A 25,041-nucleotide genomic window follows, 5' to 3' on the forward strand; every position below is an offset into this window, starting at 1 on the left:
TATTGAATTTAATATTTCCATTTCTTTGTTCATCCTTCCCGGAACCTCTTTGTTTGTGACGTGTTCTGTCCATGATATTTTCAGAATTGTTCTGTACACCCACAGCTCAAATGATTCCAGTTTTTTCATTGATGTCGCATTCAAGGTCCAAGATTCCATTCTATAAAATAAAGTCGAAAAAACATGGCACCTCGCCAACCTAATTCTTAGTTCCAGTTTTAAATCCCTGGTACATAGAACTCTTCTCATTTTGTTGAAATTTGCTCTAGCCTTTTCTATTCTTATTTTTATCTCCTGATTGTAATCATTTGTGGAGTTAATCATTGTTCCCAGGTATGCATATTTGTCCACTTGTTCGACGTTGGTTTCGTTTATTAGAAGATTCTCGTTATTTCTTTGAGTTTTCGATATTCTCATAAATTTCGTCTTCTTGACATTCATTGTTAGACCATACTCTTTTCCATACTCTGCTATTCTGGTCACCAGGCTCTGAAGATCTTCAATGTTTTCGGCTAAGATCACAGTGTCGTCCGCATATCTAATGTTGTTAATGGGGACTCCATTTACCTTTATTCCAGCTGTTTCACCCTCAAGAGCTTTTTTCAGGACCTCTTCGGAGTAGGCATTGAAAAGAATTGGCGACAATACGCATCCCTGTCTTACTCCACATCTAATTTCAATTTCTTCTGACAGCTGTTCGTTAACACGTACTTTTGCTCGCTGTTTATAGTATAAATTTGATATGATCCTGAGGTCGTTGTAGTCAATCTTCTTTGATTTCAGGACATTCATTAAATGTTTATGTCGTACTTTATCAAATGCTTAAACTTTATCGAAAGTACTAACAGTTCATGCCTATTAGGTAATTAGTTATTGATATTTGAAAGTACAAAAATCTTATCCTTTTTCCACTCAAAATCGAAAACGTGAGTAAGCCAAAATAAAACATGGCATTTATATTATTTTTAGTTTTCTGGGTCACTAATCTCTCTATTTGTTGTAAGATTTGTAAGTATATCATCATAGAAGGCCCTGTAGTCTTCTGGTATATAATGTACTATTTTAGAAATATCTTCGTTGTATGCTTTCGAGATGGAAAGGTTTACATTATCTTGTTTCTTCCTATTAAAAAGACCATAGGTTAAACCATCAATAAATTCAGTGAACAAATGACTATTTTTTTTCAATATCTTTGTCAGTCTTTTTAAAATATTGTGGCCAGCAGCCTTTGAAATCCAGTATCTCGGTATTTGTTAGCCGTTTTACTTGTAACTTATTGTTCCTTTTCTTGGAATACGCAATGATTTCGTTGTATTGATCAGGAGAATAAATCCTTTTAATTTTTTTGAAAGAGGGCTTAATAACTGAGAAGTTTCTGTCACAATGCAAAAAACTATGGCCTCGGATTGGAAAATATTGATGGATTTCTTGAAACCTACCATTCACGGTCAGTGCAGTAAACAACCTGGTTAAAGTATGATTACGGTTTTGTCCTGCGGATGCATCACTACTAAAGACATGCAAGATTTTTACTTCTTTGAGATATGTTCGGTAATGAAGTCCAAAACCGACGTACTGACTTCATTCAAGCCTCGCTGAGGATCTCTCTCTGTGTATGTGTAGATCATCGATATATCATTGCCAATGCTATGGGCATTAAAAACATAATATTAAAGTTTGCGTAAATAAAACATTTCTTGACACGTTTTTTACGTGTATCAGTAATATGATCCTTTTTCCTCTCAACAACAATGTTTTTATATAAAGGCGACCGGCGATTTGATCGTTTTTGCGCGCAGCCGATAGAAGACACCAATATTCATAAAATGGCTTCATAAAATCTCACTTCAATTCTTTATATCTCTAATTTGAAATGATATCCTTTTTCCAATTACCCATTCATTTATTATTGTGGTTATTTGGATATCTACTTATTTTTAGAAGTAAATACTTTTTTCACATTGCAATTCAAGAAAAGGTATGTTTTGTAAATTTTTAAGTGATGTGTAACGTGACAACTTTGATACATAATTTAAAATTAGATATTATAAAATATAGGGCAATAAAATATTAAAAGCGTCTTCTAATGATATAATTGTGATTCTTCTGCAATTGACTAAAAGTCTTTACTGATTTATAGTAGCGAGAACTAACTTTGCAAACAATAGGTCCTTGTGAGTCTTCGATATCATAGCTTTTGGAATCATAATTTGGAATTTGAAATTTTTCAGTTTTGTTACTATTTAAATAAATGAAAATGCAAACATAGATTTTTAAAATGCTCGTTTATTAAAATTAATCATTGGTCAAGGTAAGTACATCATATTAAAGATACCATTATTATCTAGTAATGATAATAGTAGTACGGAGATGGGCAAGGATCTTCGATACATCCAGTAGAAGCAAGATGTTGATAGTATGCTGCAGATGATCTGGCTGTACGTGTCTTCTGAGGGCAGTCGAATTCCACATCGTATAAACCATATTTAAGACTAAAACATAAATAATCAAATAATGTTTTATATTGATGATAACCTATTGCGAAACAATAAACAAAATTAATTACATGATAGAATACTAAAGACTTAATATATAAACGTAGTGGTAAATATAAAAGCCAAAATAGGCTTTATGTTTAAAATATATAAGCAAAAAGTAATATCTATTCTTACGTGTATCCTGCTAGTCTTCCATCAATTAGGTTCCATTCAAATCCATCGATATAGCTGTAGTAGGTATATCCATATACTCTGGTGTAGTCCTCAATCATTGAAAGTCTGACGTTTCTAAGAATAGCCTAAAAATAATGGCATACGTATAGAGACCAAGTATATAAAGAACGATATAATTATAGAACTAAACAATTTACCTTAATATATTCAATTCTATCACAATCATAACAGTCCCTTGAACAAGTGGCATATCCGTCATTAGTAATGAACACAGATGGGTTGTAGTAGTTTCTGCTGATCCATCCAAGAAGTTGCCTAATACCGCAGGTAAGAAACTCCTTAAATAATTAAGGAAATAAATAAATATAACTCAAAAAGCTAAATATTTTTGGTTTAACATCTTTTTTACATTTTTATAAACTTAACTTACTCCATCACAGCCAACTAATTGAACTCCCACATCAGATTCATAACAGATGTTGCCCCAGCAATTATCAACAGCAGCTGTAACATAGAAAGCTGACTCGTAGGCAAGGGAGAAGAAGTCATGAGTTCCTTTAATGTATTCGATTTCTGCGTGTGAAAAGACTGGAAGTCTTGCATTGTAGTAACCGTTGTAGTCACAATTTAGACGAATTCTTTCAATCATAACTTCTGGATAATCTCCAATATAAATAGGATGGGCAAACCAACCAATCTTAAATAAACAAAATCCAATTTAAGTTTAATTATTATTTGTTAAAATTATAATACAATGTGGATAAAAGTAAAACCTACGACTTACTTGGAATTGGAGTTTAGTTTCAGCAGCACATACATCAGTATCACAAGCAGACTGAGGTTCATACCAGTCGGAGTTAAGAGTGATTGATATCTTTCCTAAAGTAATAAAATAATATTAAAGTCTTTTACATTACTTCAGACAAATAAAGCCTTACCATTTTGGCATGGTCTATAGTAGTCATCGTATAAATGGTAGACAGCAGCATGAGCTTTAAGAAGGTTGTGGCCGCAAATATATTCATAATTTCCAGGTCCATCATTAATACCAGGAGCAAATGTTCCTTGTCCGTAGCCATCTTTGCAGATAGTGGTTGGTTTGTGGAAAGTTATCCAATATTTAACATCATCTCCAAAGTGTTCAAAACAAACTCTTGCATATTCAGTGTACCATTCAACGAAAGATGAACAAAGGAATCCTCCTTGATCTTCAAGAGATTGAGGAAGATCGCCATAGTAGAGAACTACGATTGGTTCAATGTGGTTAAGTTTAAGTAACTTAATAAGCGTACGGTAATGTTCAATTCCGTAGGGATTAACATCACCACATCCGTCGTATATGATTCTAGACCATGAGATTGAAAATACGTAATGCCTAACAGTTAGATTGTTCAAGATTTCGATGTCTCCCTTAATATGATTGTAGGCGTCAGCAGAAATATCACCATTTGAACCATCAATAACGACGGATGGACAAGTGTGAAGCCAACGATCCCATATGCTTTCACTTGCGCAATCTTGGTCCCATGCTCCTTTAAAAGGAAAAAGTCGATTGGTTTTAAATCATTTAAATTCTGTATTTTGAAACATTGATAAATTATTAGGTTGATATTATAATAAAAAAAGCTACAAAGTAATTTTACCTTCAATGTGGTAGGCTCCGCTAGCTACTCCAAATGAAAATTCTTTTGGAAAGACTTCGCAGTTTTCAGCAGGTGGAGGTATAGCAGGAACTGAGCCAGCGGGATAGGGGTAATCACAACCATCCCAGTAGTTGGGCCAGCAATCTGGCCAGTAATCGTGCCAGTTGTCAGGCCATTCACAGGGATAGTCATTGGGATATCCATGGGGTACAGGCCAACCGTGTGGGAAATTATTGGGCCAGTCATGTGGAAAACCGTGTGGGAAATCATGAGGCCGGTCAGGAATAAAATCACGAGGAAAATCACAGGGCCAATCATCTGGCCAACCATTTGGGAAATGTCTGGGCCATTCGTTTGGCCAACCATGTGGGAAACCATGAGGCAAGTCATGTGGTGAACCGTGTGGATATGGAATTACATCACATGTTTCAACTGGTAGAGAAGGATGATAATGTGGAGATGGTAGATTATGTGCTAGTGGTAAGGGACGTGGAGATGGAAATGGTCCATGGGGATATCCAGGTCTTGGGAGATCACAATCATTCCAGTAATTAGGCCAGCAATCAGGCCAGTAATCTCTCCAGTTTTCAGGCCAATCACAGGGCCAAGCATTGGGATATCCATGTGGTAAATTATTTGGACGCCAACCATGTGGGAAGCTATTAGGCCAGTCGTGTGGTAATCCGTGTGGAAAATCATGAGGCCAATCATGTGGTAAGCCAAGTGGAAAATCACAAGGCCAATCATCTGGCCAGCCACCTGGGAAATAACGTGGCCACTCGTTTGGCCAGGCATCTAGCCAGTCTGGTAGACCATCACATGGTTCTGGAACTGGAAGAGGATGATAAGGTGGGCGATGTGGTGAGGGTGGTGATGGATGGTGAATTACTACTGGGGGTACATCACAAGGCTCTGGCAATGGAAGTGGATGTGGGGATGGAAGATTATGTGCTAGTGGTAAGGGACGCGGAGATGGTGGAACTGGAAAAGGTCCGTGGGGATGTCCAGGTAATGGGAGATCACAATCATTCCAGTAATTAGGCCAGCAGTCAGGCCAGTAGTCGCACCAGTTTTCAGGCCAATCACAGGGCCAAGCATTGGGATATCCTTGTGGTAAATTATTTGGGCGCCAACCATGTGGGAAGCTATTAGGCCAGTCATGTGGTAATCCATGTGGAAAATCATGAGGCCAGTCATGTGGCAAACCAAGTGGAAAATCACAAGGCCAATCATCTGGCCAGCCACCTGGGAAATAACGTGGCCACTCGTTTGGCCAGGCATCTAGCCAGTCTGGTAGACCATCACATGGTTCTGGAACTGGAAGAGGATGATAAGGTGGGCGATGTGGTGAGGGTGGTGATGGATGGTGAATTACTACTGGGGGTACATCACAAGGCTCTGGCAATGGAAGTGGATGAGGAGCTGGGCCATGAGGATATCCAGGATACGGATAGTCACAATCATCATAATCCCAGATTGGTCCTCCATGAGGATGTGGAACTATGACTGGAGGTAATTCACAGGATTCATGTGGCAAAGGATGTAGAGGTGGGTGATGTGGGGATGGTACGGGTATTGGATGCGGTATTACAGGAATCTCACATGCTGGTTCAGGTATTGGATGAGGGTAATGTGGTGGATATGGATCACAATCATCAGGCGGTAAATAAGGATGATGAACAGGATATCCATGTTGGGGATCTCCATAACTGAAAAATTAAAACAAAATAATAAAAAAAAATTAAAAAAAGAATAAATAATTAGCACGATAATAAAATATAACAAGATTAGAATACTAATAAGTCTTAATATTCTATACATCGTATTATAGCTTATGTACAGTTAACTTTAAATTGCAAGTCAAATACGAATATAGTAAATAGAAATAAAAAAGTGGATGGGTACTGGAATATCTCGTTTTACAAATACTGTTAAAAAATATTTAATAATAAAAATAAGTTTTTTTATTTGGCGAAGGCTTCTGGTAAAATTAACCACAGCAAACTTTTACATCTACTAAAGAGTATGGGATTAGACAATAAAGTCGTACACTGAATTAAAATCCTGTACTGGTAGCAAACAGTAAAAATCAGAATTATTTTCAAGCTGTTAAAAGCAAATACCTATTATTATGGATACTTAATACAGGTCTGTATGTTGACGCTTATATACAAACAAAAACACAAAAAAACATAAAAAACTGCTTCAGCCAACAGAAAAATCATAAAATACTATCAAAAACTGACAAAAGCCGACAAAACAAACAAAAACCAAAAAACCCGGGCACAAAGGACCCAAACAGTCGAGTACTGATTCGTCGAACTGGGCGGAGACTTAAGGCCCAAGCAAGCAATTTCAGATTCGCGAATGTCACAAGAAGAAAGGAGGAATAAAGTGCCTTACGCTAGCCTGCATTGAACGGTTAGGGAACAATGTTGGAGTTCTATTACCCAGAACTCCCATATGAAGAGCATTTGGCTGATAGTTGTACCCCTGTTGCCCATCAGAGTGCTATAAGGGGGGCGGAAGAGATATGGTCTGGGGTATTGGTTTATATGCAATAATTGCTTGCTTGCGTTAATATATTTCTTTGTACTTTGAAGCAATCTTCAGCTAAGCGTTTGAAAACATATAAGAATGTTGTAAAATTATTGGAATTAAAGTATAAAGAATCAGATATGCAGATAATATAATTTTGATGGCGGACGCAGACAAAGCTTAGTGACAGATTTAATTATTTAACTATAACCGAATTTAACATGACCATAAATAATAATAAGACGAAAATAGTGGTCTTATCTCAATCACTAAAAGCGGGAAAGGAGGTCCTAGGCGAAGAAGAGAAAACCACTAAAAAAGACTGAATGACACCGGAAATAGTTGAGCTAATAAATGAAAAAAGAAAATACAAAAATAAAGATGAAAATAAATATAAAACCATCAAGAATAAAATCAAATATGAAATCAGAAAGGCTAAGGAGGAATGGATGAACAAAGAATGCCAGGAATTGGAAGAACTCAGCAACAAACATGACACCTCAAACTTACATAAAAAAAATGAAAGAACTTACAGGCAACACCAGACAAAGAAGAACACTCATAACAACAGATAATAATGGAGAAATACTTACTGAAGAGAGCAAAATAAAGGAAGTATGGGAACAATATATAATCCATCTGTTCCATGACGAGAGAGAAAATGAACAAGATATAGCTGAAGAAAAACAATACCTACAAATTTTACCCTCAGAAGTAAAGAATGCCCTACAGAATGCAAAACAAGGAAAAGCACCGGGTCCTGATCAAATTCCAGTTGAACTGTTAAAAGCCTTAGATGACGGTAATATAAAGAGACTCACCCGAATTCTCAACCACATATATGTAGAGGGCAACATCCCGGAAGAATGGCTTAAATCGATATTTTTACCTCTATCAAAAAACAACAATCCCAAATCATGTAATGACTATAGATTGATAAGTCTAATGTGCCACCCTTTAAAGATTCTCTTGAAAATTGTTCAAAACCGAATTTATAAGAAATGTGAGGAGCAGCTAGATGAAACTCAGTTTGGCTTCGGAGGAGGCATGGGTACAAGAGAAGCATTATTTGCGTTGACGGTACTCTTGCAGAAATGTCGGGAATATAACAAGAGTGCATATGTATGCTTTATAGACTTTAGGAAGGCCTTTGACCGAGTGCAGCATATGAAGTTAATAGATGAATTAAAAAACATCAATTTAGACAAAAAAGACATTGAGTTTATTAAGGCTATATACTGGAACCAGAAAGCAGTAGTAAAGGTGAACGATATACAAACAAATAATATACCGATTGCGAGAGGGGTTAGGCAAGGATGCGTCTTGTCTCCGACGCTTTTCAACGTGTACTCACAGGTCATATTCAGAAAAGCCTTATGGGAAAGAAAAGAGGGAATAAGAATTGGTGGAGAAATCATAAACACCATGAGATTTGCAGATGACACGGTAATTATGGCTGAGAGTATAGAAGAACTACAAACTTTACTAGATGCAATAAATAGTGAATGCATTCAAATGGGACTTGACATCAACACAGATAAGACCAAATTTATGATAGTATCAAGGAGTCCAATAAATAATGAACAACTAACTCTTGGTGGACAGCAAATAGAGAGAGTGACAAAATATAAATATCTGGGAGCTTACATCAACACAGAATTAGATCCAGACCAAGAGATCCGGGTACGAATAGAAATGGCAAGGGCAGCGTTCTTAAAATTTAAACAATTGTTCTGTGACAAAAATCTGAATACTGCGCTGAGACTGAGGTTTGTTGAATGTTACGTCTGGTCGCAACTATTGTACGGGGTAGAAACATGGACACTAAAAGTTAAAATACTAACGCAAATAGTTAAAAAGATTGAAGCCTTTGAACTTTGGATATACCGGAGAATGTTAAGAATTCCATGGACTGCCAGGGTCACCAATGAGGAAGTGCTGAGAAGGATGGGTCGAGACAAAAAATTGTTGAGAACGATAAAAGTACGCAAGACTGCATACCTTGGACACATACTAAGAAATAATAAATATAGTCTTCTGCAGGTCATCATGCAGGGTAGAGTCGATGGCAAAAAGGGAATAGGTAGAAAGAGGAAGTCATGGCTGCGAAATATTCTAGACTGGACAAACATGACTGTAGACGAATTATTCCACGTTGCAAAAGACAGAGAAGCTTTTAAAAATGTGGTCGCCAACCTCCGTTAATGGGGACGGCATAGGAAGAAGAAGATCTCAATCTCAGATTGTTCCAATTCGTAACTTTGAATAGCGAAATCTTGGGACATGTAAACTAAATAAAGTACCCTGGTTGCTAGATAAACAACCAACTGATCCTTTATATCTTAAGATATAAATGTAAAATTAAACAAGCAATACACGCAATCATATAAAGGACTACTATGCGATCCACACATCAACTTAAGACTTAAAATACTACGCTATGTGAAAACGTGAAGTGGGAAGGAAAAAACACTCTTGGATCCAAAATATAGGACAATAGGCAAGACTAAGTTATGAAGTTAAAAAATACAGCAGAGAATAGAGAAAAATCTGCCGAACTAACCACCAACATTCACTCATTGAATAAAACAATATAAAAAGAAGAATGAAGAAAAAATAAAATTGAAATATCTTTGAAATTTTCTACGTTTTATAAATCAATTAAAGAAGAATACCGAGACCCTATACGACTGAATTTGTCTCTAAAAGAACTATTTATTTCTTCAATTAAATTAATTGAATATAATATGTACGATTTAAACAAAGTCACTAACAAAATTGTCTACAAATATAATAGATGTTCAACAAAAAAATACCAAATTTAAAAATAAAAATCAACCCACTTTGCTGTTTTTCCAAATACAATAAGAAACAAAATTAGTAATTTTAGGCGTTACTTTCGGGACACACCACATATTTTGAACTATGTTACTATAAACAAAACGAAGTAAAAAAAGTTCAATATAAGTATCCCACTTGTTTGCTTTATTCTAGAGAACTCCAGAACTGTTTTTTGATCTTATAGGAAAATCAATTTATGTCAAAGATAATACATAACTTAAAAAATATTATAATATTGTAGAAAATATAACAAAGTAATAAGACACCACAAAAAAAAACATCAGAAAGAACTACAAGACAAACTTTTGAATAACTTGTTTAGTAATATTTTCTATTATTTTTCAATAGTACTCGTACTAGAGCAGGCTAAAGAAAACACAGCGATGTTTAACATGAACATGTTTTACAAATGTTTCAAACGGCTTAACTCAAGTATTTTATTTCCAAAAATCAATGCGCTATATATAACATTTTATTTGATTTAATTTCTATCCAAGTTATAAGTAAATTTATACTTATCATATCTATTGCCTTACCCAAGTTGTAGAGCAAGCAACGTTGCAAGGATATGCAACGCCTGGACCATTGTGACTGTGTTAGCGAGACAAACTTGCCCACAATGCTGGTTGATGCTGCTAGTCTTCTTTTTAAACAAATTTGGTAAATCATTATTACAAAAATTCATGCTAAAACTCATTTATTTGTCACGTAGCACTTTGATAAACCTAACTTTTTATCTAACTAACCAGTTGTTAGTGGTAAATCGTAAAATTTTATTTGCCTTATCAATCAAATATTAGATCTTCGGTTTTCTTTTGGTTTATTTCTATATGCTTGATTATAGGTCTTAGAGTCGTCGAAAATAGTAAAATATTTATTTATATTACACATGAATCCATCAAGTAATGTAATTTTTTAACAAAACAAGAACCAAGTTGCAGATTCTGAAAAAAATAAAGTGTAATAGTAACTGGAATTGTTAAATATGTACAATGAAAAGTATTAAACCAGAACTTTGGAATTTTTTTTATCAGTGCTGACTTCTTTTGTAAAATATTTTTTTTGATTAAGCTTCAACATAATACACAAATATTCACTTAAAAAGAATGTATTCAACTATTGCTTGCTTAATTTTCCTTATGCATATCACTTCTTTATATTTAAGTTACAATATATACATATATTTAAGTTTAAGTTACAATTACTTAAGGTTGAATGGATCTATTATTGGCTACCATTAAGCCAAAGTAAATTGAATAAAGATTTTGCAAAGCAACAGTTGCTTGTTGTTTTGCATTTCGCCACCATCGCATTTGTCCTCTTCTATATAACGTATTCTTTTCTTAAGTCTGTTTTAAGGCCCGTTTTCACACTACGTATTGTACGTTTTGCACACTACGTTTTTCCTTCCGTTTTCTACCTCATTTCTAATTCAGAGTCTTGAGTTGTGTGAAGTTTGTTTAGTGATTTTTTTTATTATGGATGAAACACGGCTGCTTTCTTTTATTTTTTCAACCATAACGATACTATGCCTGGGGAAAAAGGGGATGAGGAGGAAAAGGCAAGATGGTCAGGAGAGTGGGCTTCTAAAAGAAGCCAGTATTCCCACGTCTCGTTACTAAAAGAACTGAGAGGCGAACCAGATGACTGGCGCAATTATTTGCGAATGGACACCTCAGCCTATTGTCAATTGCTAGAGTTGGTAACACCATACATATTGAAATAAGACACCTCATAAGAAAAGCCATTATACCCCATAAAAGACTCACAGCAACTCTCAGATATCTTACAACAGGAAACAGCGTCAAGGACTTAGAGTTCACAACCATAATATCCAAACCAGCGTTAAGACAAATAATTCCTGAAACCTGTAATGCAATCTACTTGGTTTTAAAACAGAACTTCTTAAAAACTTTTATACAATTCAATAAATTCCCCGAGAAAATCGTGGATGCATTGCCGCAAATCTGACATTATTAGGTATTTTTAAGAAAAATGAAGTGGAACTAGTCGTTAAATAAGTCAAGATCGGACGACTTGTCTGAACATGTATTTTCACGTAACGTTTTATCCTACCAGTTTTCGCAAAACTATGCTTCTCCCATCATTTCTACGATCTGACCTTGGATTTCATTTCGATTCGACAAGACGTACGTTTTGCTGTTTACATGCCAGGTTTTATTGTATAGGATTTGTCCTATCCAACAAAACGTACAATAAGACGTAGCGTGAAAACCGGCCTTTAGACTATAACATAAAATGATATAAGAAAATGGTATAACAAAAACACGAAATGATTGTGTACAATATTAATACAAGAAGTTTTGTGTATTACATTGTCACATTTTTATACTAGAATATGTTATGTGATTCTGCGCATTACATGCTCAAAAATATGTTTTAAGTTGGTACACGTACTGTTAACCTCAATGTTCTTCTTTTTCTTTTAACAATATTTTAACCTCATTTTTCCCATAGATATATAATACAAACTTTGCCCTAGTTTTACCTTTGGTATTTTATATAAGATATATTATATAATGGATAAGAAAATTCTATAATTATCCGCTGCTTCTATTGCAACATTTCTTCTTATTCAAACAAGCAAGAAAAAACGTCAACGAAATAGAGTGTAGAATGTGGTCTAGAGCTTGGCTTCAGAAAAGACAGGAAGGTCGTGGTGTTTTAAGTATGTTGGAAACAGAACTTAAAGACAATGATCCTGAAAAATATAGGCAGATTTTAAGAATGTGTGAGCCACAGTTTAATGAACTCCTTAAGCTTATTCGAGAAGATATTACCAAACAGGATACAATTTTAAGACAAAGTGTATCTGCAGAGAGAATGGGTAAGTAATTCTGTTAGAATATCAAGTTTTGCAAATAATATTTAGTTATGATTTTGATTTTAGGTTGACTTTAACATTACGTTTCTTAGCAACTGGTGAATCATATCATTCTTTGATGTTTTCAACTCGAATTTATGAAAGTACGATTAGTTTGATAGTACCAGAAGTATGTAAAGTGATTTACCAAAGACTAAAAGTAGAATACATGAAGATGCCTCAAACTGTAAGCGAGTGGCAACAAGTAGCAAGTGACTTTGAAAATTTGTGGCAATTTCCAATGTGCCTTGGAGCAGTTAATGGCAAACATATTAACTTTCGTGCTCCACGTAGCAGTGGATCTTATTTTTACAATTATAAAGGACAATTCAGTATAGTACTGCTGTCAGTATCAAATGCTGAATATAAATTGCTATATGTTAATGTAGGAGTAAATGGGAGAATGAGTGATGGTGGTGTATTCAGGGAATCCTCACTCAAAATGGCCATGGATAGAAATATACTTTGTTGTGCCGCATGTTTTTGTTTGCGATGATGCATTTCCCTTATCAGAACACATGATGAAACCTTATCCCACAACAAATTTATCAAATGATAAAAGAATTTTTAATTATCGTTTGTCTCGAGCACGGAGAGTTATTGAAAATGCATTTGGCATAATGTCCAATAGGTTTAGAGTTCTTTTATCAACAATAAATTTGAGCCCAAATAAGGTTGAAACAATCACTCTTGCCTGTTGTGTCCTGCCCACTTTTTTAATTAAAAAAAATTCAACGTACGCAGAAACTGAGACAATGGATGCACACTTAATAAATCTACATTAATCATAAGGTCCTAATAGGCTAGCAGAAATTGCTTTATCTGTCAGAGATAAATTTAAAAATCATTTTATGAATGAAAGTTATGTACCTTGGCAAAATAAATGTCTTATTTAATTAAAATAGTATTGTACAGATTTATATTTAATAAAACACAATTTTTATTGTAATCTTTTTATTATTTTTTACCAACTAGATGTATAAATTACCTACTTTTTATTCTAGATCTTCAAGTTGGGGTTCATACAAAATATTGTCAATTTTTTGTTTAACTTGTAACAATCTTCTTTTATTTTTTATTTTTGAAAGTCTTTCTGTCACATATTTTCCATAAATGGAGTTCTCATCCTCATTTGATGCACTACTTATAGCACGTGCAATGCTGTCTAAAGCATCTGATGCTTTATCTGTTAATGATGGTTCCACCTTCTTCCATTTTTTATTTGGTGTCTCATACACTTTATCTAAAGTTTCTTAAACCTCATTTGAAAGAGGTGATAAAATTCCATCATCGCCTACTTCATACACCATATCTAAGTCGTTACTTGACGTACTGGTTGTTTCATTGATATCGAATGATGAGACTGCCTTTATAATGGTAAGGAATTCATTTAAAAACTTAACAACAAACATTAAAAACCTTAATAAGACCAATTTTGATATATGGGGCTGAAACGTGGATCTTATCTTAAAATGATAAAAGACTTCTTGGTATTTTTGAGAGAAAAATTCTTAGAAAGATTTTTGGGGCCGTAAATGAAAATGGGCTATGGCGTCGAAGATACAACTTTGAACTGTATCAGTTATACACCGATCCAGATATTGTGAAATTCATTAAAGTGCAGAGACTTAGATGGGCTGGACACATTGCTAGGATGTCAGATCACGAATACACGAAGAGATTAACATTTTCAAAACCAGAGAGCACAAGAAGCAGAGGACGACCACGAATGAGATGGATTGATGATGTGGAAGAAGACCTACAGATTCTAGGGGTTAGAAGATGGAGGGAAGTTGCCAGGAATCGACAGGAGTGGCGACTTCTTTGTGAGCAGGCCAAGATCCACAACGGATTGTCGAGCCACTTATGATGAATTCATTTAAAAATTGAAGCTTATTGTTATACCATAGTTTTGGGACATATATCTGCAAACATATAAATATCAATAATAAACATATTACTTACAAATTCTGTAATGCATTTTACTTCATTTACTCCAGCGCCACTTTTTTGCGATTCTAATACTTTTCTTCTCTCTGCACTATAAGTATTTCGAATTCCATTCCACTTCCTTTGTATCTCAGAAATTGGCTTTTGAATAATTTGGCTTAACTGATTTAAAGCCACATTTCTTTTCTGTTTATTGTGATAATCTTTGTGTTTAACATTAAACAAATATGGATTTGATTTATATCCTTCTATCAACTGAATTATATTCTCCGTTGAATAAGACATTTTTATTAATTATGTATTTTAATTCAAATACAAAACACAACTTTTAAGATCAAAACAAAAACAAGTTAACATAAGAAAACCAACGTGACGGTGACACCTCGGGGGAACAATTAAGGGTCTAACCACCTTCTGTTATCTCCGGGTGCTCTGTAGAGGGCTTCGAATATTGCAGTCGAGAGCTCCTCTACCCAAGTCCATTTACTGGGTATGGACTTGTAAATATTTATCTTCTGATGAATTGTCTTGAAAAAGACAAGATATTTCTTACATGACAAAGGTACACCAAGTCGAAATAAAGCATCAGGTCGTGGTCTTCTGTAGGCTTGTCTTGAAAAAGACAAGATATTTCTTACATGACAAAAATATAGGTCGAAATAAAACATCAGATTGTAGTTGAATAATATCTCAGCCACAGAGTTTAATTGGAAAAGCAGGAAGCAGCGCCAAAAGAGCACTAAGCTCTCGGAGTGCTCGTGAGGGACTGACCTGGCCGACCTGAAAATCGCCAATATTTATATGCGCTGTTCGAGCGATAAATAGGGATTTCCAGGTCAAGAGCCAATGGGAAAATTCGAGGCGGGGCGATGCGCATCGAAATGCGTACTAGTCCAAAGACTATCCCATTCGATGACAACGGTATAACCAAAGGTTATAACCAAACGCATATGCGTCTATATTCATTTCTATACCGAAAATAACCTAACTGCGCATGCGTGTGTACCAATAATTGGTATGAAATAGGTCATGTTCTAATTTCTATAATATTTTTTGTTAACAAACAGATTTTGTTTTCTGTTTTACATTATGACAAAACTTAGTATACCATTTTCTTATATCATTTTATGTTATAGTCTAAAACAGACTTTACAATGTAATGGGACGTTTTTGAATCTATTAAGTTACCTCCATATAAATTATTGTCACGTAACTTGCAACCTGTTTCCATCTGTTGCTTTGGATCAACAGCATCAGTAAACAAAGCTTTCCTCCAAAGCTGTAACCGGCATCACTTAGTAGTTGTTTTAATTGGAGCAGCAACTCTGCTGCAGAGAAATACAAATCCGGTGCTAATATTGTCCTCCGGAGGCGTGACAGCCGTGCCGGAGGCATCAAGGAATTTGGATATCGGTCAAAATACTTGGGAATTCCAAGGTTGGCCAAATCCAAATTTCTAATTGATTCGATGCAGGGAAATTCCACTTTCGCTACGTAAAACAAAGGATTTGTTTTACATAAAAGCAGGTAGATTTTCTCTCATCGATCAGTCGAGCTTGCCTCTTCTACTGTAGACCTAGTCGGTGCTATTATTGTTCCAACTAAGTTATTGTTTTATTTCTGATTTTCTGTATACCTTTTTATTTTAGCATTATTGTATATTCAGACCTTTTCAGGTTAGGATATTACATTGATCTATATTTGTTCATGTACTGATTGTTTATTTTTCTTGTATTTTGTGTCTAAATTGTTCTTCCGTAAGTTAAGAACACTTAGAAATATTTATCTTGCTTTTTCTATTTTATATTTTGATTTGTACTTTGTCTAAGTAGTTCTTTCCGGTAAGTCAAAGAACTCTTAGAAATATTTTCATAATCATTGTTGCATTATTATTTCCGATATTTTATCTAAGATATTTTCTTTCTTTCTTAAGTTAAAAAAATACTTAATACATTTGTTTCTTTCATTTTCTATTTTATGCTAAGTTGTTTCTTCCGTAAGTCAAGAAACACTTAGCAATATTTTCACATCTTTTCTATATTTGATTTTTCTTATTTTCTATTATAAGTCGTTTCTTCCGTAAGTCAAGAAACACTTATAAATATTTGTGCATTTATTTTACTATATTTGATTCTCTTGTTTATTTTCTGTTCTAAGTTGTTTCTTCCGTTCCTTCTGTTCTAAGTCAAGAAACACTTAGACATATTTCTATAATCTGTTTCATTTTTGCATTTCTCGTTTTATATTTTGAGTATTTTATTTTTCCACTCTAAGTCGTTTCTTCCGTAAGTCAAGAAACACTAAGAAATATTTCCATATTTTACTCTCACATTTACATATTTCATTTATCTATATTTCTGTCCTAAGTTGTTTCTTCCGTAAGTCAAGAAACACTTAGAAACATTTTTTTCTTTGCATTATATTTTTATACCATTTAATTTAATTGTTTACTAAGTTATTCCTTCCGTAAGTCAAGGAATACTTAGATCATTTTTACCTATCTGTTTTCCATTTTTGCTCTGTTACTTTGTAACTGTTCCTTGGAACCGTTACCTATAACAGATATTTGTCACTGGAACTGTTATTTATAACAGCGGTAGTATTTAACCTTTCTACCAGCGACAAACCAAAGATGGTGAATACCCGATCCTATTCCGGGGATAGGAAGAAGCCCGAAGAGCCGGCGATGGGTTATACAGGCCCAAATGCCCCCTCTCGGCAACAATATGACACACTTGGCTAAGCTCCTCAATTTTTTCCGGTTAGCTTACGAAATATAATATTTCTTTTTTTTATGTACCTACAAAGAACTAAAATGTAAGAATGCAAACCAATTTTATCCATAAGTATTCTGGTTCTGCTTTTTCCCTAAGAGTTTTCCTAGGTACATCATATTTAATTTTTGTTTATTTAATCACTAAGTAATCAAAATGTTTATAAAATGTCAGAATTACTTAAGAAAAATTTATATAGACGCAGTGAAAAATTAAAAAGTACTCTAATAAAATTACTGTTCTATCAAAGTTTAAAATATTATCGCTAGGTGGACCTTGTTGACCGCCACTCTAAATTATTCTCTGCACTGTTGCATACAAACTATTTAGTCATATTCTTAAACGAAGTTTGTCATCGTCACGTAAATTTTGCCCTTATCAAATTTTACTTTTTTTTCCATAAGTCCGTCTAATCAAAAAGATATCCGTTATCATTGTAGCTGAAGCTTATTGTGTTTGCTGACCATTGTTGTTACCTACACACAGTTAGTTTTTTTGTACCCTGTAGAAGTTTGTACAAGTCTCTTGCTTGGTGTTCTAATAAATTGGGGTGGCTAGCTGTAATAATTTAGGATTGAAGCTGTAAATAAATCTAATAAACCCCTCTAATGAATTGTCTCCACTCTGATAAAGGCTGTCACCATTGTAGAAGACGTCTGTCTCAATCTCCTTATCAATGCCTCTACAATTCTTAAGGGATACTTATCCCTGCGAGCGGGGCAAGGCTTACTGGTTCCACTAGTCTGGACTGACTGGTTCCACCCTCGCGGATTTACAAGAGGATAAGGAAATTTTTGGAAGGAAGGGAATTAAGGACTTCTCGGTCTCAGGTCCTGCAAAGAGTGAGAGGCTATGGGCTTACGTTAGAAGCTGGAGCACTGCTTAAGCGAAATGTGTATCTCTTCTAGTCTCGACCTGTAACGGCTAGGAATAACAAAAACAAATTTCGAGTTTACAATGTATTAACTAGACTGTACACTACAAAATATCAGTTATGACCAAAAATGTTCGATCAGGCGCGAAGGGAGACGAGAAGAGACAAGCAAGGAATTAAAGGTCGGACAATTCCGTATCATTAGATATACCTTAGGTTAGTATATAGATCTTAGTTACCTTCGCGTATCTAGGCTCTACCTAGTGAATACGCCTCCAGTCCTACGGGGATTTGAGATTGCGAACCTTCGAATCTCCAATTGCCGACACTTATACGTCACACTATCCCGTCGAGTTAAAAAACGCGTCCACTGGCTGCGTATCGTCCGATCTCCACACTATGGCGTGGAGCGTCTAGAGTGCCAACTTCCCACTAGTCTGCCCCTCGCGTGGGGCCCTCTCAGGCGCCGCGCTATTACTGGACGTTTGACCCACTTCTGTTTGTTTTTATCTATTGCCAACTCGTACCTTAGATTATGCCATCTATTCCATGTGTTAAACTGGATCAGGCCATGTAAAACTTCTTAGTCAGCTCAATTCTTATTACTTCTTTAACAATTCGTACCTTGTATTAATTTCCAACAAGGTCTAAGTGTCGTAATTTTTTAAACATTCAGGCTTGTGTTAAACTGGGTCAATTGTTTTGTTTTTAATTTAAAATGTATACGTTAAACTGTGTCGAATTTACTCTTTATTAATTTGGAATATATAATAATTACTTAAATAATTATTACTCTTTACTAGGCTAATTACCTCTTAATTTTTCCTTCTTTACTTCCTTGCTATGTTTACATTACAGTGTCTTCTAAATATACCAAGGTCTTCTTTTGGTTTCCCATAGATTTTTTGTCTTTTACCGCCCAGCGGCTCAAAATAGCATAATACATGTTTTACAGTTTCCATTTTCCTATCTTACAGTCTGCAGTGAAAGTCTCCATTGTAAATGCCTATTTTATTCAGAAATTATCTTACTGCTGCATGCTCCGTTAACATTTCTGTTACTGTTCTTAAGTTGTTCCTGCCCATATGAAGCAGTTCCTTTGTTCTTTTTCTACATGGTCCACCAATAAAGGTCTTTCCATGTATCTTTTTGGGATTCTTAATTAATATCCCTTATGACTCTCTCTCATCCAGTCTTCTACAGCCTTACGAACTGCAGCCTTTGGTACCCTCAGAGTTACAGAGGGTTCAATTGATTCGTTCGATCCTCTTTTTGAAAGTTCATTTGCTTTTTCGTTGCCTTTGATACCCTAATGGACTGATACCCAGACAAGCTTAACCTTGTTTTGGTATTTCACTTTATTCAATTTTTTATGTAGTCCCACACCAACCTAGACTTCATTTCCGGGCACACCCGTGTCTTCAGTTCCGCTTGACTTTCAAACAATATATGGATCTCTTCTTTTTCAAGAGCTCACTTCTTATTTCCTTCTGCACATTGCAGTATCGCATAAATATTTATAAAAGGCCAGAATTACATAAGAAAAATTTGTATAGACACACTTAAAGATAAAAAAGTAATTTAATGATATTATAGCACTCCCAAAATTTAAACTACATATTATCGCTAGGTGGATCTTGTTTACAGCCACTTTAAATTACTGTACACTGTTCTTGTTCTTGTTCTGTACATTGTTCTCTACAGTCTGTCTTCGCCACTCACATTTTGCCTCTATCAAATTTTACCTTGCATCACCTTCTATTCGTTTTTGAGTCTTAGTTGGACGTAAAATTTGATTAAATTGCTTTATTAAGCTTTTTTTTTTGCTCAATGTATGCATTTTTTACACGACCCTGGATTGGGTGACAGGTATATTTTTTAATTTTTTACTTCTCATTTAATGTTTTGTTAGTTATTTTTCATTCAGTTTTGAATGTAAACCTGCTTAGAAACGAATTAATCGAGAGTAGTGAATCGATGTCAAGAATCGCTATTATATGACGCTACTGACGACGACGCCAGTTCGGTGAAGCTCGCTTCAGCATTTTACTGTAGAAAAAAAAAGTAATACAACGCCAGTTTAGAAGCTTTGCTACAAAAATCTAGTCTTAGTACTTATTATTCTGCTGAAAACTATTTAGTCTAGTTCAGTGTGGTCCAACCTCAGGCACGTGGACCGCATGCGGCCCGAGGCTCATTACACTGCGGTCCCCGCAAACACATTTCAAAAATATTGCCATTGATAACTTTTACCTGTTCCAACCCTGTCTAACTTTCCGTAATCTTAAGAAAGTAGTTAACCTTGAACACACACTTCCGATGAGCTGGCAGTTAGCTGCACGCGTCGTGTTGAATTAAGAGTGGCGAATAAATTGAATGTTAAATTCAGAATGAGTAGTGCCAAAAAACGCAAAATTTTCGAAGAGAATCTTACGTTCCAAGAAAAATGGAAAAATCAATATTTCTTCATCGAATTAAAAGGCAAACCTCAGTGCATTATTTGTTGTCAAGTACTCGCGGTATCAAAAGAATACAATATTAGTAGGCATTATGAAACCCAGCACAAAACAAAATACGACAAATATCAAGGTGAAGCTCGCAATACTCTTATAAAAGAACTTAAAACTAAATTGAATAAACAAAAATCTCTATTTACAAAACCGACAGCTGTTCAATCATCAAGATAAGCAGAATCATATGAAGTATGTTTAGAGCTTTTCAAAAGTAAAAAAGCATTTAGAGATGGAGAAATGATCAAGCGGTGTGCTGTTAAAATGGTGCGATTCTTTGGAGATGAAAAGATGGCCAAAAATTTTAAATGTGTTTCAGTTTCCCATCAAACTGTCTTTAGAAGAGTTGATGAGCTGAATACTCATGTATTTAAAAAAACGGTCGACACAGTTCGTGATTCAGTGACGGATCTAAGCGGGTGGGGGTTACAGGGGTCATGACCACCCCTAAAACAAAATTAAATATCAATCAAATAATCCTAAAAAAAAAATAATTTAAAACCCATCAACCTTATAATCAGGAAGTCAAGAGTTGAAATGATTCAAACTCATTTATTCTAGGGGTAAGTGTAGAATTATACGGAAGCCTTTTTAAATTGCTCTTTAAAAAAATCAACAATTCTAAATACAGTAATACCTCGACTAAGACTTCCACGAATTCAGAGTTATGCGATTTTCAAATTTCGTCAATTCGTCATTTGAGTGCCAGAGAATCGTTCGATTAATATTGCTCATTCAATGTACATGACATGACTTTTCGCACGAAATCAGCACATTTTTATTTTGTATTAGGTATTTCTTATTTTCAGTTTTGTCTACGAATTGGTTGTTTGTAAATTGAATATGTATTATAGTTGTTGCGACTGTGTACTACATTTTATAATTGATCTATAATAAATATCAAAATGAATATTGTTGTTGCATTAGCTCTGTCTGATACGTTAGTGAATAAAAATAAAGGAACTGAGGGCTGCTGTCTAAGGTGTTTGTGAAACTGTGAAACAGTAGATTGCCTTAGTGATGTTTTAGGTACAACTGTATCACTTAGTCGTCTTCTTCAGTCACCAAAATTAGATTTTAAGTAGGCTACTGATGCTATAGAGGACACTAAATCCATTTTTCAAAATAAAATATCAAATGCTAAATCTGTTTTTAGCAAACTTTACTATGAAGTAAACTAATAGATAAACAACTAGACATTGAATTGAAGATGCCTCGTATAGTTTCTCGTCAAACCTGTTGTAAAAACCAATCTGCTAACTCTTGTGACGAATATTTCCGAAGATCTATTTATTTACCCCTTTTAGACAATATCTTAATCTTATCACCTTTTAGGATATTATTGGACCAACTACTTACTGCATATTCCACAGTAGAATAAGAGTTTTCACTGTGGATTCAAAAGTGGAAAAGAGTCGTGCAAAATAATGGAAAACTTCCCGATTGTATTTTAGAAGTATTAGAAAACGGCGACATTCATATGTATCCAAATATCAGATTATTTCTGCAAATATTAATTATTAGACTTCGGCAAATATGCAAATAAAAATGTAGAAAATATGCGCATAAATATGCACGTGTTTACCCGAAAATATGCAAATATTTTACAAAATCTGCATACAAATAAATAAAAAAATCGTAAAATAGTAACAATTTTATTTTAAAAAAAAAGTGTACATAACTAAATATTTCCTACTATTCATTAAGATTTACATTTATTTTAAGTAACTACATCATTTTTAAGTATGAATAAACTTATTTAGAATTATGGTAACAATAAATGACCAAGTGGTGTTCAAAATTTTCTAACAAAAACTTGTGGCTTCTCTCTGAGTACATATACAGTATACTCCCTGTATAACGAACACGGTTATTACGAGGTTTCGCTTATAACGAGATACATTAGTTGTCCCGTGAAATTTCTATTGAACTATAACCGTCTGTAGCGAGGCAAATTTGGTTATAACGAAAGATATATTATAAATAAGATCCAAAAACGTGTTTTTTGGTAAGTGTTTTTTACGTTTTTAGTCGGGTCGTGGCTATAAATAAATACCTTTTCAAACAGCCCCTCAATAAACTTAACTGCAGCCCGCAATAAACTTCTTTACAATGAATAAATACAACTGTTTCACATCTTTAGAAAATATATGATAGAATGATACTGGACCATTTAAAGCAGTTAAAAATAACAGAGTTCTTAAAATTGCAGAAGCAATAGTTTATGTTATCCTTGAAAATACGATTTATACATTATGTAGTTGGAAAAAAATTTAAGTACAGCTTTTTTGTTCTAACGTATATCATTGATAATAAAAGTAAACAACTCTTTTATGTTTTAATATATTTCATTGACAATAAAAGTAAATAACTTTTTTTCAAAAACGCCATTCAAACAATATTTATTAGCATCTTATATTGCTCTGAATGGCTTCACTATAGGAAGTTAATGGTTTAGAAAACTACAGATTCATATGTATGCACAGTATTATGATTGTCTGATATAACGAGATCGGCTTATAACGAGGTAATTAGTCTGTCATTTTAGTTCTCGTTATAGAGGGAGTCTACTGTATTTATATATGGAAAAACTTCGTTCAACATCAACTGATGTAACGGGAGCATTTTTCAAACTAACCAAAACATTTGGTTCTAAATTAATTGTTTCCGAAATATTTCCAGCTAGAACACTGCTTTCACCATATAATGAGCAGCATCCGATAAGATAAGCAGTAATTTATTAGAAGGAATAGTTGTCGGAAGAAAAAAAGTTGCTAATGTTTCTTGTATAAAACGCGAAATTGTTAAAGCATTTGTTTTCTCAAGTTGCTGGCATGAAATAAGATGAGATTTTGGTAAGGTATCTTCTTTAAGAACACCAATCAATAAATGAGCAATATACTTTCCTGAGGAATCAGTGGTTTCGTCTACAGATATGTAAAAATAATTATCTGCAATTTCTTCCTTAATATTAATTAACACCGACGAGTATAGCCCGTTCACATTATTTCTTCTTAGAGACCGATCACTTGGAACATTAAGTTTGCAATATTTTTTTAGAAACGAACTAAAATTTACATTTGCTAATTTTGAAAGCGGTATGTTTGCAGACACTAATGCGCGACACAAGTCTTCATTAAAAGTTTCTTGCTCATTTATTTTTTTTGAAGTAGATTGGAAACATTTAGCCATTGAAGTTTGATGTTTTCCTCCTATTTTTCCTTTTTTTGCAATGTGTGAAGCAGTTCTCACATGTTGGTCTATCTGAAATTTCTTCTCACATGCTATCTATAAATAAAAATAAAAACCTTTATTTTAACCCAACCTTTAAAATATAAAAATATACAAGGTGTTTTTGGTTAATCAAATAACTGGTTTGAAAAAAAAAAAAACACTCGCTAAGTGTTTTAAATGCAGTATTAATCCACAAATTAGTTTTTGTTACTAACCATTAGTACATCATATAGCTTATTTTAAAATTCAACAAAAAAGTTTTTTTTTTTGTTAATTCAATTACAATAAAAATAATTGTGTTTTAGAATAGCTGACTTCATAAAAAAAAGTAAAGGTGAAAAATTTTTCTAAATACACACCATTGTATTGTACCATGGACAATTTTTTCTCACTAAAGGAAGCTATTTTTCATTTAAAAACAACCTACGAGTACTAAATTTCAAGTAAATACGTTTATTGGTTTTAAAGGTATTGTTGTTATTAACTAAAAGAATTTAATTTTTTTTAATTTTAACACCCTGTATCTCGAAAAGTAAATAAGTTTGACCCCTCATTAACTATATCGTTTTGTTCAATTTTTCGAGAAGTATCTACAGTCAAACGTTGTAAGTGTCATTTGGAAACACCCTGTATGTATGAAATATTAGATATTTAATAGAAAATATTAGATACTTACAATTTTGCCACAGACTGAACAGTAGATTTTTCCCATATCCATAGACAGCTCTTTATAAGGTTTAATCCAAGTTGAAGCACTGGTTGTTTTAGGCATTATAAAATCACAATCTTCCTTTTTGTTACGCACAACGAGTGTTTACGCTTTGAATATCAAAACAAAAATGATTAAAAATCTGAGCATCAAATTAGAAATGTTTAGGTACCTAATTCAATAAACTGGGAGATTTTGGAAAATCCCTAAATTAGGAACAAAACTATTAGCCGTTTACCTGCTTTTAAGATACAATAAATTGTAGATAGATTTGGGGATTAGATCATAAAATGCAAATGAGCGAACCCTTAGCGATTATCCAATAACTGAATGCCTCAGTGACCGAGACTTTCTAAGAATGTTGAGGGCTACTTAAATTGATCTTCTTTGAAATTGTAAATGTTTTGTACCT

At 34.1% G+C, this 25,041-nt stretch overlaps 1 protein-coding gene across 1 annotated transcript; it reads right to left on the reverse strand.

Moving 5' to 3' along the window:
• Window positions 1-2,266: 2,266 nt before the first annotated feature.
• On the reverse strand, window positions 2,267-10,349 carry LOC140440131 (uncharacterized). Its single transcript, XM_072530424.1, has 8 exons — window positions 10,231-10,349; window positions 4,316-6,024; window positions 3,611-4,204; window positions 3,457-3,551; window positions 3,103-3,369; window positions 2,870-3,010; window positions 2,673-2,797; window positions 2,267-2,492 (listed from the first exon to the last, which is right to left on the reverse strand). The coding sequence occupies exons 1-8, from the start codon at window positions 10,278-10,280 to the stop codon at window positions 2,345-2,347; spliced, it is 3,129 nt and encodes a 1,042-aa protein (XP_072386525.1). The 5' UTR covers window positions 10,281-10,349; the 3' UTR covers window positions 2,267-2,344.
• Between the last annotated feature and the right edge of the window lie 14,692 nt (window positions 10,350-25,041).

This window comes from Diabrotica undecimpunctata, chromosome 4 (assembly GCF_040954645.1).
Source record: "Diabrotica undecimpunctata isolate CICGRU chromosome 4, icDiaUnde3, whole genome shotgun sequence".
In the NCBI taxonomy this organism is placed as follows: domain Eukaryota; kingdom Metazoa; phylum Arthropoda; class Insecta; order Coleoptera; family Chrysomelidae; genus Diabrotica; species Diabrotica undecimpunctata.

What these genes read in the sequence shown, in the direction of transcription:
- LOC140440131 (XM_072530424.1), bottom strand. Translation starts at nt 10,280, where the DNA reads ATGGTCCAGGCGTTGCATATCCTTGCAACGTTGCTTGCTCTACAACTT. An exon ending in TTGCTTGCTCTACAACTTGG is followed by an intron (nt 6,025 to 10,230) that starts GTAAGGCAATAG and finishes TTAATTTTTCAG; the next exon opens with TTATGGAGATCCCCAACATG. An exon ending in AAACTAAACTCCAATTCCAA is followed by an intron (nt 3,370 to 3,456) that starts GTAAGTCGTAGG and finishes TGTTTATTTAAG; the next exon opens with ATTGGTTGGTTTGCCCATCC.